The sequence below is a fragment of the Oncorhynchus nerka genome, linkage group LG19 (genome assembly GCF_034236695.1).
Source record: "Oncorhynchus nerka isolate Pitt River linkage group LG19, Oner_Uvic_2.0, whole genome shotgun sequence".
Classification (NCBI taxonomy): domain Eukaryota; kingdom Metazoa; phylum Chordata; class Actinopteri; order Salmoniformes; family Salmonidae; genus Oncorhynchus; species Oncorhynchus nerka.
The window spans coordinates 11,280,043-11,297,182 of NC_088414.1; the positions used below are offsets into that span (position 1 = coordinate 11,280,043).

Consider the following 17,140-nt stretch of genomic DNA (forward strand, 5'->3'; position numbering starts at 1 on the left):
CCAGGCAGGAGAGACTGTAGGAGACCACCCTGGACATCACACAGACTCTTCGACACGGCACAGAGACCACTCCCGCCAACCTGCCACACAGGAGAAAGATCTCTCCACTTATACTAAAGCTCAGACCAGACACCCCTCTACAGATGGGAAGGACCAAACCAATCAGCATAACACACACGATAGCAATCACTCCACAGACACTAAGGATCGATCCATGTACCCCCCTACACAAACCACCCAGCGTCCAACACACGTTAGGGATCCCACCAAGAACCAGACCACATACCATAAAGATCACTCCACACACACTAAGGACCAAACCAAACAGCCCTCTCACCCTAGATTCCCCCCCACCCACCATAAGAATCAAACCAGTCACTCTACCACAGATCAGAAGACCCCACAGCACCTGAACCAAACACACACACCCCCTGCAGACCCCTCCACTCCACCTCCCTCCCGCCCCATCCCCGACTGGGCCCTGACCCCCAGACCCCCGGCCTGAGGGGGGGAGTTTGTGGATTATGACCGGGTGATTGGTCCTCCTCTGCTGGAGGCCGGCCCCATGCTCCTAAAGAACCTCAGACCACATACCAACCTGAAACAGGAACTGACTACTACATCGTGGACCAGACTGTCGATGTCAGAGGTAGGTGTAAATCTCAGAGTCTATTCAGTGGTTTAACAATGGGTTGGTGACGTCATCATGGCCGCTGTCATCACTGCTCTCATGGTTGTTGTTGAATGTTGATGATGATAATGATGTTGTTGATGAGGATGATATATATGTGTGTGTCTCAGGACTGCAGCAGTGCACAGTGAATGTGTGTTTGAACCAAGCGTCCTGCTACCAGAGAGGCAGAGCCAGCATCTGTGTGTGTCCAACTGGATACACTGGACAGCGCTGTGAGACAGGTACACACACACACACACACACACACACACACACACACACACACACACACACACACACACACACACAAGCAGATATCATATTGTCTCTGTTATTTGTGTAGATGTTGATGAATGCCAGTCCAACCCATGTCGTAATGGAGCAACCTGTATGGACGGAGTCAACTCCTTCACCTGTTTGTGTCTACCCAGCTACACAGGAGGGCTCTGTGAACAAGGTAACACACACACACACACACACACACACCTGTGCAGCTGCTTTAAAACCCTAATCAAGACTTTTACAAAAAATAGACAGCCTTTCAAGCCTGACTGTTTCACCCAAACCAGGAGCCAGACCAGGAACAAGACCAGGAACCATGCCAACCCAGGCAGGAGAGACTGTAGGAGACCACCCTGGACATCACACAGACTCTTCTACACAACACAGAGACCACTCCCGCCAACCTGCCACACAGGAGAAAGATCTCTCCACTCATACTAAAGCTCAGACCAGACACCCCTCTACAGATGGGAAGGACCAAACCAATCAGCATAACACACACGATAGCAATCACTCCACAGACACTAAGGATCGATCCATGTACCCCCCTACACAAACCACCCAGCGTCCAACACACGTTAGGGATCCCACCAAGAACCAGACCACATACCATAAAGATCACTCCACCCACACTAAGGACCAAACCAAACAGCCCTCTCACCCTAGATTCCCCCCCACCCACCATAAGAACCAAACCAGTCACTCTACCACAGATCAGAAGACCCCACAGCACCTGAACCAAACACACACACCCCCTGCAGACCCCTCCACTCCACCTCCCTCCCGCCCCATCCCCGACTGGGCCCTGACCCCCCAGACCCCCCGGCCTGAGGGGGAGGAGCTTGTGGATTATGACCGGTTGATTGGTCCTCCTCTGCTGGAGGCCGGCCCCCATGCTCCTAAAGAACCTCAGTCCACATACCAACCTGAAACAGGATCTGACTACTACAGCGTGGACCAGACTGTCGATGTCAGAGGTAGGTGTAAATCTCAGAGTCTATTCAGTGGTTTAACAATGGGTTGGTGACGTCATCATGGCTGCTGTCATCTCTGCTCTCATGGTTGTTGTTGAATGTTGATGATGATAATGATGCTGTTGATGAGGATGATATATATGTGTGTGTCTCAGGACTGCAGCAGTGCACAGTGAATGTGTGTTTGAACCAAGCGTCCTGCTACCAGAGAGGCAGAGCCAGCATCTGTGTGTGTCCAACTGGATACACTGGACAGCGCTGTGAGACAGGTACACACACACACACACACTCACACACACACACACACACACACACACACACACACACACACACACACACACACACACACACACACACACACAAGCAGATATCATATTGTCTCTGTTATTTGTGTAGATGTTGATGAATGCCAGTCCAACCCATGTCGTAATGGAGCCAGCTGTATGGACGGAGTCAACTCCTTCACCTGTTTGTGTCTACCCAGCTACACAGGAGGGCTCTGTGAACAAGGTAACACACACACACACACACACCTGTGCAGCTTCTTTAAAAACCTAATCAAGTTTTTTACAAAAAAGAGACAGCCCTTCAAGCCAACTCACAGTTCTGTCCAAATGTGGTAAACAATTCTGTGGAATAGTGGAACTGCCAGCTCTTGGTCATATGTAGTCGGTAGACAGACTACATTCTCTGGTTCAGACTGGGAAACCAATGTGACTACAGCTGTATCTGATGGGAACACCCACACACACACACACACACACACACACACACACACACACACACACACACACACACACACACACTCACCACACACACACACACACTCACACACACACACACACACACACACACACACACACACACACACACACACACACACACACACACACACACACACACAGTGAGTCATGTCTCTGCTCCCTGCGTATCCCCTGAAACTGGGCGTTAGATCTACAGTCCACACTTGATTAGTTCCAGGTCCACTGCCAGAATTTCTACTACTCAACAACTAACCTACACACACATTGGCTCATGTGCACACACACTTACTGTACATGCATTGTGCACATTCACACTCTTACTGTCTGCACAGTGCATATATGCAAATGTCATGCAAAACAAAATGTGTGTGTGCTTAGCGAGGGAAGAGTGTATGATAAGTTAATAGGTTAAGGACGTTTGCTGCTGATAGATAGCCTGAGGTCCTGGGGAAAGAGTTAATAACCCCCCACCTATCACACAGATACATACACACACACACAGACACACACACACACCACACACACATACACACACACACAGACACACACACACACACACACACACACACACACACACACACACACACACACACACACACACACACACACACACACACACACACACACACACACACACACACACACACACACACACACACACACGCACACTCTCTGTCTATCTCCGTCGCTCTCTGTCTCTCTCTGTCTCTCTCTCTCTCTCTCTCTCTGTCTCTCTCTCTCTCTCTCTCTCTCTCTGTCTCTCTCTCTCTCTCTCTCTCTGTCTCTCTCTCTCTCTCTCTCTCTCTCTGTCTCTCTCTCTGTCTCTCTCTCTGTCTCTCTCTCTCTGTCTCTCTCTCTGTCTCTCTCTCTCTCTCTCTGTCTCTCTCTCTGTCTCTCTCTCTGTCTCTCTCTCTGTCTCTCTCTCTCTGTCTCTCTCTCTGTCTCTCTCTCTGTCTCTCTCTCTCTCTCTCTCTGTCTCTCTCTCTCTGTCTCTCACTCTCTGTCTCTCTCTCTGTCTCTCTCTGTCTCTCTCTGTCTCTCTCTCTGTCTCTCTCTCTGTCTCTCTCTCTGTCTCTCTCTCTGTCTCTCTCTCTCTGTGTCTCTCTCTCTGTCTCTCTCTCTGTCTCTCTCTCTCTGTCTCTCTCTCTGTCTCTCTCTCTGTCTCTCTCTCTCTGTGTCTCTCTCTCTGTCTCTCTCTCTGTCTCTCTCTCTCTGTCTACCAGTCTTGGTTGAGCCCTTTATAAGGTTAAATACAATATATGTTTTGTATGTTTCTCTAGTCATTCTAACCCATTATAATCAATGACATCACAAAGACCTGCTTATTCAGCCTGTATGGTATGAATGGGACTGGTCATTCCCTAGCAATGAATATAACATCAATTATTGTGGGAAACAAGCATAACATACTCAAGAAATTAAAATAGTTTTTTACAGATTGGCATTCACCATATCAATTGTCTCATCAATACATTTTTCGTAACCTATTGAACTTCAACATTCCAGAGTAGAACACACAGAAGAAACTTCCAGAATGACGGAACTACTCTAAACAACTATTCAGACTTCTTGTTTCACGAGAACAGTGTACCAGGGATTCATGTCGTGAATGATGGTCACCTCATCCAAGCCAGCAGTGCGCCGGATCATGGCGTTCTGACGTACACTTCACGGCCAAAAGTTTGTGGACACCTTCTTGTCGCACATCTCATTCCAAAATCATGGCCGTTAATATGCAGTTGGTCCCCTCCCTTTGCTGCTATAACAGCCTCCACTCTTCTGGGAAGGCTTTCTACTAGATGCTGGGACTTGTTTCCATTCAGCCATAAGAGCATCAGTGAGGTCGCGCACTGATGTTGGGCGATTAGGCCTGGCTCACAGTCGGCGTTCCAATTCATCCCCAAGAAGGGGTTGAGGTCAGGGCTCTGTGCAGGCCAGTCAAGTTCTTCCACACCTATCTCCACTAACCATTTCTGTATGGACCTCGCTTTGTGCACGGGGGCATTGTCAGGCGGAAACAGGAAAGGGCCTTCCCCAAACTGTTGCCACGAAGTTGGAAGCCCAGCATCGTCTAGAATGTTGTTATATGATGTAGCGTTAAGAATTCCTCTAGCTGGAACTAAGGGACCCGAACCATGAACAACAGCCCCAGACCATTATTCATCCTCCACCAAACTTTAGTGTTGGCACTATGCATTGGGGCAGGTACCATTCTACTGGCATCCGTCAAACCCAGATCGTCCGTCGGAATACCAGTGTGATAAATCACTCCAGAGAACGCTCCAGAATCCAATGGCTGTGAGCTTCACACCACTCCAGCCGATGCTTGGCATAGCGCCTGGTGATCTTATGGCTTGTGTGCAGCTGCTCGGCCATGGAAACCCATTTCATGAAGCTCCCAAAGAACAGTTCTTGTGCTGACGTTGCTTCCAGAGGCAGTTTGGAACTCGGTAGTGAGTGTTGCAACCGTGAACAGACGACTTTTACGTGCTACTCGCTTCAGCACTCGGCGGTCCCGTTCTGTGAGCTTGTGTGGCCTTGACATTTCCACTTCACAATAACAGGACTTACAATTGACCGGGGTCAGCTCTAGAAGGACTGACTGGTTGGAAAGGTGGCATCCTATTGACAGTGCCACATTGAAAGTCACTGAGCTCTTCAGTACGGGTCATTCTACTGCCAGTGTTTGTCTATGGAGTGTTGCATGTGTGCTCGATTTTAAACACCTGTCAGCAATGGGTGTGGCTAAAATAGCCAAATGCACAAATTTGAAGGGGTGTCCACATACTTTTGGTGTATTATTGTGGGCACACTGTCATGCATTCCATGGCCAAATCTAACCATGTCCAACAGTAACAAAGAGGGTTCACTATGGCGCTACAGTCCCTTTGTGCAGAAGCATGCCCTTCTGTTCTCATCTATTGACTGGCCTTGCATAGGCGGGTTCAATGTGCGTGCGTCCATGACAGCGATGTAAGCTTGCGTGTTTGGCCTAGAGAATAAGGTACTGGTGAGTGTTTCGAAACAGGCTAATGAGTTTCAACTGTGAGCCTAAGACTCTGTGAGCTCATTCAGCCAGCTGGAGCTCTCTCTCTCTCTGTCTCTCTCCCTCTTCTTCCCTCTCTCTCTGTCTCTCTCTCCCTCTCTCTCTCTCTCTGTCTCTCCTTTCTCTCTCCCTCTCTCTCTCTCCCTCTCTCTCTGTCTCTCCCTCTCTCTCTTTCTTACAATCCACCCTTTGTTTTAGTTTCTCTCTCTTTCACCCTCTGTTTCTCTCTCTCTCTCTACACCTCCAAGTTTGTGCAATTTGTTTAATCTCTGGAGATATTGTTAGTCATTGGTTCCTCTCACCCCCCCCCCCCAGACACTGAGGTGTGTGAGTATGGCTGGCAGAAGTTCCAGAGCCAGTGTTATAAGCACATCACCCACCGTCGCACCTGGGACACTGCCGAGAGGGAGTGCCGTCTCCACGGAGCCCACCTCGTCAGTGTCCTGTCACAGGAGGAGCAGCTGTATGTCAATGGTAAGTCCGCCTCCTTTAGGTTCTCATAATTCACAGGTCACAGGCCCGGGTTAGGGTGAGAGGTCAGTGGGTAGAGAGTAATCTCTTTAGACAGAGGAACTTGGGAAGGGGTAGGGGAGAAGGGAGGTACAGAGTTCAGGAAAGTGGGAGAGAGGGAAAGTTTGGCAGTGTTTCTGGGCTGAGAAAGCAGTTTTTGGGAACATGAGGCTCGTTTTTTAACACGTCTTAAAATGTCTTTGTTATTTCCTGTGGTAGAGCTAAAGAGAAGCAGGTCTAACTGTTGTTTCTAACCCCCAGGTCTGGGCCATGACTACCAGTGGATCGGTCTAAACGACAAGATGTTTGAGAGAGACTTCCGCTGGACTGACGGCAGCATCATGGTAAGACAGGAGAAAATCACCCTGATAAGATATTATATGATACGAGTGTTACTTCTTATTATATATATACACACACACACACACACACACACACACACACACACACACACACACACACACACACACACACACACACACACACACACACTGTCCAGCTGTTTTCTCTGTATGACGTCTGGACTGAGATATGGAGGAAGAACAGTGTGTATGTGTGTGTGTGTGTGTGTGTGAGTGTTTCTGTCCACGCACAGCCACAGGAGAGAGACACAGATGATAATGTTGAAACACTGTTGTTTTAATGGAGTTATCTCTCAGTACTGCGAGACACACCCTTGTTCAGTTCTAGGTGTACCAGTGTGCATTTGGGCGTGTGTTTAAGTTAACATGCATCACTGCATTGTTGAAGACATTTGACCCAGGGACACTGTGACAAAAAAGAGCCCAGGGAAGAGAGAGGTGATCGGCGGGTAGAGATTGGGAGAACTCTCCCTGTCTGGAAGTTGGCTAAACGTTTGGGTCAGCTACAGATAGAGATTATGGGGCTGGCTCACTTAGATGGAGCGCCCCCTTATGGCTTCTCTGTATATTACAGCCACTGACTGAGCTCTATTCAGCAAAAACATCCAAATGAATGCCAGATTTCTTCAATGATCGTAGATGAATTCTGACTATTTTATTTTAAAGGAGTATGCGAGCACCTTTACTCCACCTCAGCGCGATTCAAATCCAATCCAATTTCATTTGTCACATGCTTCGTAAGCAACAGGTGTAGACGAACAGTGAAATGCTCTTCCCTACAATGCAGAGAGAAAGAAAATATTGGAGAAATAATAGAACATGAAAACATGCAGTAATAATAGATACACAATGAGTAACAATAACTTGGCTTTGTACAAGGGGTACCAGTGCCGAGCCGATGTGCAGGGGTACGAGGTAATTGAGGTAGATACAGTACATTCAGAAAGTATTCAGACCCCCTTCCCTTTTTCCACATTTTGTGACATTACAGCCTTATTCTAAAATGGATTAAATTGTATTTTTCCCCAATCAATCTACACACAATACCCCATACTGACAGAGTGAAAAGAGGTTTTTAGAAAATGTTGCTAATTTAGTCAAATTAAAAACAGAAATACCTTATTTTACCTTATTTACATAAGTATTCAGACCCTTTGCTATGAGACTTCAAAATTGAGCTCAGGTGCACCCTGTTTCCATTGATCATCCTTCAGATGTTTCTACAACTTGATTGGAGTCCCCCTGTGGTAAATTCAATGGCTTGGACATGATTTGGAAAGGCACACACCTGTCTATATAAGGTCCCACAGTTGACCGGACATGTCAGAGCAAAAACCAAGCCATGAGGTCGAGGGAATTTTCCAAAGAGCTCCGAGACAGGATTGTGTCGAGGCACAGATTTGGGGAAGGGTACCAAAATATTTCTGCAGCATTGAAGGTCCCCAGGAATACAGTGGCCTCCATCATCCTTAAATGGAAGAAGTTTGGAACCACCAAGACTCTTCCTAGAGCTGGGCGCCCTGCCAAACTGAGCAATCGGGGGAGAAGGACTTTAGTCATGGAGGTGACCAAGAACCTGATGGTCACTCTGAATGAGCACCAGAGTTCCTCTGTGGAGATGGGAGAACCTTCCAGAAGGACAACCATCTCTGCAGCACTCCTCCAATCAGGCCTTTATGGTAGAGTGGCCAGACGGAAGCCACTCCTCAGTAAAAGGCACATGAGAAAAGTCACCTTAAGGACTCTCAAACCATGAGAAACAAGATTCTCTGGTCTGATGAAACCAAGATTGAACTCTTTGGCCTGAATGCCAAGTGTCACGTCTGGATGAAACCTTGTATCATCCCTGCGGTGAAGCATGGTGGTGGCAGCATCATGTTGTGGGGATGTTTTTCAGCGGCAGGGACTGGGAGACTAGTCAGGATCGAGTAAAACATAAACGGAGCAAAGTACAGAGAGATCCTTGATGAAAACCTGCTCCAGAGTGCTCAGGACCTCAGACTGGTGTGAAGGTTCACCTTCCAACAGGAAAATGAACCTAAACACTTAGTAAAGACAACGCAGTAGTGGCTTCGGGACAAGTACTGAGTAAAGGGTCTTAATACTTATGTAAATGTGATATTTCCGTTTTTTTTAAATACATTTGTAAAAAAAAATAAAAAATCTGTTTTTGCTTTGTCATTATGGGGTATTGTGTGTAGATTGATGAGGGGGAAAAAATGATATAATACATTTTAGAATAAGTTTGTAACCTAACAAAATGAGGAAAAAGTCACGGGGTCTGAATACTTTCCGAATACACCGTGCATGTAACTTGGAATAAAGTGACAGATAGTAAGTAGCAACAGCGTTAATGCAAATAGTCCCAGTAACTCTCTGGTTAACCATTTAACTCACTTTTTGCAGTCTTATGGCTTGAGAGTAGAAGCTGTTCAGGCTCCTGTAGGTTCCAGTGTATCGTTATCGCTTGCCGTGCGGTAGCAGAGAGAACCATCTCTGACTTGGGTGGCTGGAGTCTTTGACCATTTTTTGGGCCTTCTTCTGACACCGCCTGGTATAGAGTTCCTGGATGGCAGGGAGCTTGGCCCCAGTGATGTACTTGGCCCTCTGTAGCGCCGTGCGGTCGGATGCCATGCAGCTGCCACACCAAGCGGTGTTGCAGCCAGTCAAGATGCTCTCAATGGTGCAGCTGTAGATCTTTTGGTGCAGCTGTAGATCTACTAGCACCCCTGGGTGTACTTGGCATACCCACAGGGGTACTTAAGAAGACTCATGAGACCATAGGGCTACTGGTAAAATGCACATTAGGCGGTACTTCAGGGGTACTCCGGGCAGAGTACTCACATCTCCCTCACTAGCTTTAAGCACCAGCTGTCAGAGCAGCTTACAGATCACTGCACCTGTACATAGCCCATCTATCTACCTACCTCATCCCCATACTGGTATTTATTTATTTTGTTCCTTTGCACCCCAGTATCTCTACCTGCACATTCATCTTCTGCCGATCTACCATTCCAGTGTTTAATTGCTATATTATAATTACTTTGCCACCATGGCCTATTTATTTCCTTAACTTACCTCATTTACACTCACTGTATATAGACGTTTTGTTTTCTTTTGTTCTACTGTATTATTGACTGTATGTTTTGTTTATTCCATGTGTAACTCTGTGCTGTTGTATGTGTCAAATTGCTAGGCTTTATCTTGGCCAGGTCGCAGTTGCAAATGAGAACTTGTTCTCAACTAGCCTACCTGGTTAAATAAAGGTGTTCTCAACTAGCCTACCTGGTTAAATAAATGTGTTCTCAACTAGCCTACCTGGTTAAATAAAGGTGTTCTCAACTAGCCTACCTGGTTAAATAAAGGTGTTCTCAACTAGCCTACCTGGTTAAATAAAGGTGTTCTCAACTAGCCTACCTGGTTAAATAAAGGTGTTCTCAACTAGCCTACCTGGTTAAATAAAGGTGTTCTCAACTAGCCTACCTGGTTAAATAAAGGTGTTCCTGGTTAAATAAAGGTCTTCTCAACTAGCCTACCTGGTTAAATAAAGGTGTCAACTAGCCTACCTGGTTAAATAAAGGTGTTCTCAACTAGCCTACCTGGTTAAATAAAGGTGTTCTCAACTAGCCTACCTGGTTAAATAAAGGTGTTCTCAACTAGCCTACCTGGTTAAATAAAGGTGTTCTCAACTAGCCTACCTGGTTAAATAAAGGTGTTCTCAACTAGCCTACCTGGTTAAATAAAGGTGTTCTCAACTAGCCTACCTGGTTAAATAAAGGTCTTCTCAACTAGCCTACCTGGTTAAATAAAGGTGTTCTCAACTAGCCTACCTGGTTAAATAAAGGTGTTCTCAACTAGCCTACCTGGTTAAATAAAGGTGTTCTCAACTAGCCTACCTGGTTAAATAAAGGTGTTCTCAACTAGCCTACCTGGTTAAATAAAGGTCTTCTCAACTAGCCTACCTGGTTAAATAAAGGTGTTCTCAACTAGCCTACCTGGTTAAATAAAGGTGTTCTCAACTAGCCTACCTGGTTAAATAAAGGTGTTCTCAACTAGCCTACCTGGTTAAATAAAGGTGGGGAAAAAGAGTAAAATTCAGTTAGTGGTACAGTAATAGATAAGGAACCACTGCAGTAGGAGTCTCCATCAGTGAAGGAGAGATCCATCCTCCTCAGTGAATGATGAAATGAAATATGAAATAAAAACAGTGAAACGTAAATAACAGGGTTCAAAAGGGAACTGTGTGTAATGTCCCAATAAACTTGTTGAAATGTATTGTCATCTGGTCCCTATAGAAGCTAGTGATTAATGAAATTTGCAAAGAAGTTCCATTAAGATTCTGTTATGAGGTGACTAGCTTGTAGGTCAGGTGTAGTCTGATTAAGGGTCCCGTACTGTGTGAGGGCTGTGGGGTCTATCAGAGTAACTGGGATGCAGTAAAGGTGCTAATGAATGTGGCTGCAGGTAAAAAGGCCTACACTTTGGTGATGATGACAGCGTGCCATTGTATTTGCAGCAATATGAGCACTGGCGTCCCAACCAGCCAGACAGTTTCTTCCAGTCTGGAGAGGACTGTGTGGTGATGATCTGGCACGAGGGAGGACAGTGGAATGACGTACCCTGCAACTACCACCTCACCTTCACCTGCAAGAAGGGCACAGGTAACGCACGCACGCTCGCACGCATGCACGCACGCACGCACGCACGCACGCATGCATGCATACCTAACCCCTGTCCTCTCTCTTCCCTCCAGTCTCTTGCGGCCAGCCACCAGTAGTGAAGGATGCTCGTGTGTTTGGTTCTATGAAGCCTCGTTATGAGATCAACACTCTGATTCGTTACCACTGTAAAAACGGCTTCATACAGAGATACCCCCCCACCATCCGCTGCCGTGACAACGGCCAATGGGACAGCCCCAAGATCACCTGCATGAGCCGTGAGTACTGCCCACTTCTTCTGTCTCTGACTAACCCCCACCCAACTAATCAGGGCCTCGATCCAACGACATTAACAATCTCTCTTTTTGTTTTTTTCAGCCGCTACCTACCAGAAGTCTTTCGCTTCCAGGAAACACACCGACAATCACAGTCATAACCAGAATCAGTACAATCACAATAATCACAACCAGTTCAACTATCAAAACCAACAATACAACAGCCAAAACAATCAAGACCAACAGAAGACCAACAACTAAAAGCAAAAACAGCAGAGCGAGAGGAGACATCAACACTAATCTGATCTCTGGTCAGTCCTTAAAAACGCAGATACGGTTGCAAAAGGAACTTTCCCCACATTTCTGGATTTCTGGAAAATGTGGGAATTTCTGAGAAAATGTACAGTTATTCTGTATCCCTAATCCCAGAGCAACTCAGATCAGATCCAACGGGCTGGCTAGAACCCATAGATATACATATATATATGTGTATATATATGTGTGTGTATGTATATGTATGTCAATTTGTTTGTCAATTTATCTGGATAGGGAAATGGGGTTATTTCACAAAGTTTAGTCATAATCAGCAAGCTAACTCTGATAAACTCTGATAAAACACTTTTCTAGTTTATAAACAGGTGTTATGAACATTGTTACAGAGAGGATTGAGTCCATTTGAAATTCAACCAGGACAAATTTAAGTTTCAGAATATTTATTTCCGTTAGCTGGCTAACTCGATTTTGACCTTGCTTCGTGAAATCCAAAACCCAGATCACTTCTAATTCTTTCCACAAACGTGACACCACAGTGCCTTAATGGTTAACACCGTGTCCAATGTCCATCTCCAGAACTGGAGAACTTGACCGCTTCTGCTCTAGAGATGGACACTTCTCAATCCAGCGCCTTCTATATTCCCATGAAAGAGCCCATTAAGTTAAAGGAACATGAATTGTTACATTGTTTCCAATATTTGCAATGTTTTTTTCCCCCCTTCTCTCGCTCTCTCACAGAACGTGAGACGAAGAGCCACTCGTTTATCACAATCTTCGGTTAGTCGCTTTATTTGAAAAGTCACCATGAAGTGGAATCTGTCTCATTAACGACTGTTGCCTGTATGGTGCACGCAGCAGGACTCATATCAGGAACGAGCTCAATCAGTTCCTTGTAGGAGAGGACGTGACGAGAGGTCCGTGTCAGACGGCGTCTGTGACAGGTCACCTGCGTCAGTGGCGCTCCAGCATATACAAACGCATCCGCCGACGTCTTCTCCTTAAAGGCAATGTTTTTTTTTAAAGGGAATGGGCTTCGTACGCTTAACCAATTTTGTTATTGTTATGTGTGCAATGACACATGGGAGAAGAGAGAGTGCAATGACTGTCAGGTCTTGTAGGTGGGAAAAGTTATGTAAGAAGCTGTGGCCGTTTAATTTATTGCATATTGTTACACCTATACACGGCCTGTGATACTGTTCAACTGAAGTGGCTATTGTAAGGGTGACTTGTTTGGCTGTTTCCAGACATCTGCCATGCATAGAAGGAATCTTGTCTTACATCATGTGGCCTTCCCATATTCTGTTTAGTAAAGTTCTACGATCCAGATATCTGAGCTGTGATGGCGGGGATGACTTGTACCTGCGAGTCACCACAATCTGCTCTCAACAGAGGCGACTTTGAGAAGCATTCCAAGGCACTTGAGCTATGACCATTTATTCAGAAATGCCACAAATAATGATTCTTCCCCCGAGGACAGAAAGGACTGGGTGAAGAAACAGCACTGGAAGTTGGTAGCCTAGGGCCTCTGTTCTTCAGTTAGGATTCTGGTTCGTGTGTCTTCTTTGCTTACTGCTTTCATCCGTTCTGTCTTCTCTCCCTGTATGTGTTCTACCATAGTGTTTTATCATCCAAATGATGTGTGTTTCTACCCCAGAGAGCGTGGGGTATGCTGTATGGGGGGGGGGGGTTATGTTCTTGTATCTGTTGTGTATGTCCCCCCAAAAACCCACTAATACTGTACCTATACACCATCCTGTGCTCCCATCTCACCTTGCGCTGACTGTGCAATAAAAATAAATAGGAATAAAGCGATTTTACCCAGTGTGTGTCCATATTCTCACACTTCCTATCTCAGTGCAGGAGATGATTCCATAAACCCACTTGAGCTTATTGAAAAAGTATCCTAGTGTCTTTACCCGTCATAAGTAGTGACTGACAGAGGAAAGTCTGGGGTTTTACCGGTGTGAGTGACGACGGATGACGCATACTCTCCCCACAGTGAATCAACGAATGGATGGAGGAATGAATGAAAGGCTTGAACTGAATAAATGAGTATCTTTCCTGTCTTGTCAGTCAGTGCAGCCCTGCTGTGGGTCCAGGCAACAGCTGCTTGCAGGCTAGGTCGGGGATCCTAGAATAGTGCTCTCCTCTGGAAACCAGCATGAATATATGAGCCGCTACCAGCAAACCAACGTCTCGACCTCATGCCGTCATCCAGCTCCTAAAACAATCTGCTGCTTTGACAGACATTTTTCAGTTGCAAGATCAGCGAACAGAACAGGAAATACCATGAAAAGGCCTCTGTGTACTTCTGTAATTCCCCCCAAACTGGCAGGAAAACCCTTTACGCAAACGTCCCCACCCTTTGGAAACACGTACATTACTGAGGTCCTGTGTGTGTGCGTAGGCATGAATCACTGAAGGCCTATGTCTTTACACCTGGCAATCACAGTGTGCTTCAGTCCCAAGCCAGCCCCTCTCCTCTACCAATACTGTACCATGGCTCTTACTATAGCCCTTATTCCTACATCACTCAGCAGTGGTATACACACAAAGCTGCAAGTCCAGGTATGTTGGTTTCCATGGCAACAAATAAGAAGCAAAGTCAGGATTCTTTATTTGAATTGTTTTATTTTCCTCTTGACTTTGGGTCCAAAAAGTTCCTAACATGGTTACAAACAGTACTGCAACTGAGTAATGTTGTACGTACACGAAACAGTGTAGGGATAAAAATGATTGCCTGGTTGTAGTTTTTTCTTAAACTTTTGAATGAATTGATACATGACATAGTTCATTCTTAAAATAAGTCATGGGCAGTTCTTGAACCAGCCAAAAATGTTTTGTTAGTAAAGGTTCACAATGAGCATGTTACGACAGTTGAAGAAAAGCATTGGTGATACTTTCTGACAGATTTGTAACGTTCTCTGACAGAAGCTCTCTTGTGTTTATCATAATCATTGTCGTGGCTCATGATTCCTGTTTAAAAAGTGTTACTCACTGTGCTTTGCTGACAGGGGAAACAAGTAAGGTACCTTACCGTTCAAAAGTTTGGGGTCACTTAGAAATGTCCTTGTTTTTGAAAGAAAAACAAATGTTTTGTCCATTAAAATACCATTCAAATTGATCAGAAATACAGTGTAGACATTGTTAATGTTGTAAATGACTATTGTAGCTGGAAATGGCAGATTTTTAATAGAATATCTAAATAGGAGTACGGAGGTCCATTATCAGCAACCGTCACTCCTGTGTTCCAATGGCACGTTGTGTTAGCTAATCCAAGTTTATCATTTTAAAAGGCTAAATTGATCTTTAGAAAACCCTTTTGCAATTATGTTAGCACAGCTGAAAACTGTTGTCCTGATTAAAGAAACTATAAAACTGGCCTTCTTTAGACTAGTTGAGTATCTGGGGCATCAGGCGAAATGTAAATCAGCATTTGTGGGTTTGATTACAGGCTCAAAATGGCCAGAAACAAAGAACGTTCTTCTGAAACTCGTCAATCTATTATTGTTCTGAGAAATTAAGGCTATTCCATGCGAGAAGAGGACAAGTACATTAGGGTGTCTAGTATGAGAAACAGATGTCTCACAAGTCCTCAACTGGCAGCTTCATTAAATAGTACCCGCAAAACACCCGTCTCAACGTCAACAGTGAATAGGCGACTCCGGGATGCTGTTATTTTAATGGGCAAAAAAATGCTTTTCTTTCAAAAACAAGGACATTTTCTAAGTGACCCCAAACTTTTGAACGGTAGTGTACATATTTTTCGTACTAACGTCGTTTCTGAGGCTAATTTCAATATAAATATATGTGTCTGTCCAGCAGGTCTTTGTGATAACGGTCCATGTTTTTTACTCCTTCCACTGGCGTTCCTGTACTCACCTCTGAGTGCAGTTGTGATAGGACACGGTAGAGCCAAGTTCTTGCTAACTCAACAATAAGCTAACTATGTAAGGTCGAGCCAAGTATAGCTAATCTAACACTCCAGGAATGACCTAACATTCTCTTGGAGCTAGCTAGCGTTGCTAGTGTACGTCAGCCCTTGTGTTGTTCTTACATGGGAGTCTCTTACTGTACCTGCGGGAACCAATGGTGTTTTTAAATAGGATGATTATCTGGCCAATTCACTGGGCTAGTCTAGAGTGGGCTGCACTACTAGTGGTGAGCGAGGGTATCGCAGGCTCTGTGTTCATGCAGATAAATAGATATGCCTGAGCTGTTGGCCTGAGGCTTAGCTTAGCCATGCAGACTAACATGGCATCGTTAGCTAACTAACAGCTTGTCAGTGCTCTAACAACCAGTTTCACAGATATCACTGGGTCTACTCATTCACTATAAGAAACTATTTGTGTCAAAAATAGCACACAAAAAAAATATTTTGAAAAAAATAGGGATTTACACTGCAAGTGTTGCTTTTGGCTTTCTGCTGTGTATAAAAGCTCAGAGGCATGCCTTGTGATTCTAAACTAGAGGCTAAGGTGTACATAGAGGCACAGCAGCTAGTGTTTAACATACAATTATACTGCAGGTCTGCGTGTCACAATACTACTCAGTAAGACAACTATTGCCAGGCATTTTGTGTTACTGCTGAGGACTAAATGCGGTTTACCTTGTCCCTTCCAGGCCACCGTAAGTCTTCTGACATAAACAGTGTCCAGTGCAACATTTGTATTTTGGTTTCCTCGTTTGTATGTTTCTGGGGTTAGTTTCATCACTTGAGCTCTGTGACTGAGCACAGAACTCTGGGATAGCGTAGCGCAGAAAATAAAACAATATTTCTATATCAAAAGACATCCATAAACAGAAATACAATTCTAGATACTCACATTCTACATATTCATAGTAAAAAATAAACTGAACAATGGTAATGGTTGGCTTCTCCTTTTTTTTTATCCATTTCTATGATGAGAATGATGTTTGGTCCACACATTATTAAATAAACTAGTCAAAATGATGGTGAAGTACATGACACTGTTGTAGCACCCTGCAAAGATGGACAGCAGACTGGATTTTCATTGTGCTGTAGTTGCATTCTATAACATAATAATAATAGCTTGAGCTACGCTATCTTTGCTTTTTGTGTTTGTGTGAACATTGTTGCTCTTTTGTTGTCCTGGGTTTAATTGAACAGAAAAGGTATCAGTTCAGTTGTCAGACGCTTTACTAGGTTGTTCTCAGTCCAAGGACTTCCTTCAAGCTATGGTATGCCTCGTCCACTTACAATGTCACTTTGGGACAATGTGACATCATTTGTTTCTCCACCACCATTCCCTCCCTCCCCTCCCCTTCCCTTCCCTTCCCTCCCACCAACCCTTTACCCAAA

At 45.0% G+C, this 17,140-nt stretch overlaps 1 protein-coding gene across 1 annotated transcript in view; it reads left to right on the forward strand.

Annotated features, from left to right (window-relative positions):
* LOC115146890 (mucin-12-like) overlaps nt 1–13,639 on the forward strand; it is a 36,817-nt gene extending 23,178 nt beyond the window's left edge. Inside the window, 5 exon segments of the mRNA XM_065004715.1 lie at nt 6,055–6,213; nt 6,511–6,593; nt 11,128–11,272; nt 11,365–11,547; nt 11,648–13,639. Of these exon segments, the coding sequence (XP_064860787.1) occupies nt 6,055–6,213; nt 6,511–6,593; nt 11,128–11,272; nt 11,365–11,547; nt 11,648–11,805 (728 nt within the window). The 3' untranslated portion in view covers nt 11,806–13,639.
* The last annotated feature ends 3,501 nt before the right edge of the window (nt 13,640–17,140 follow it).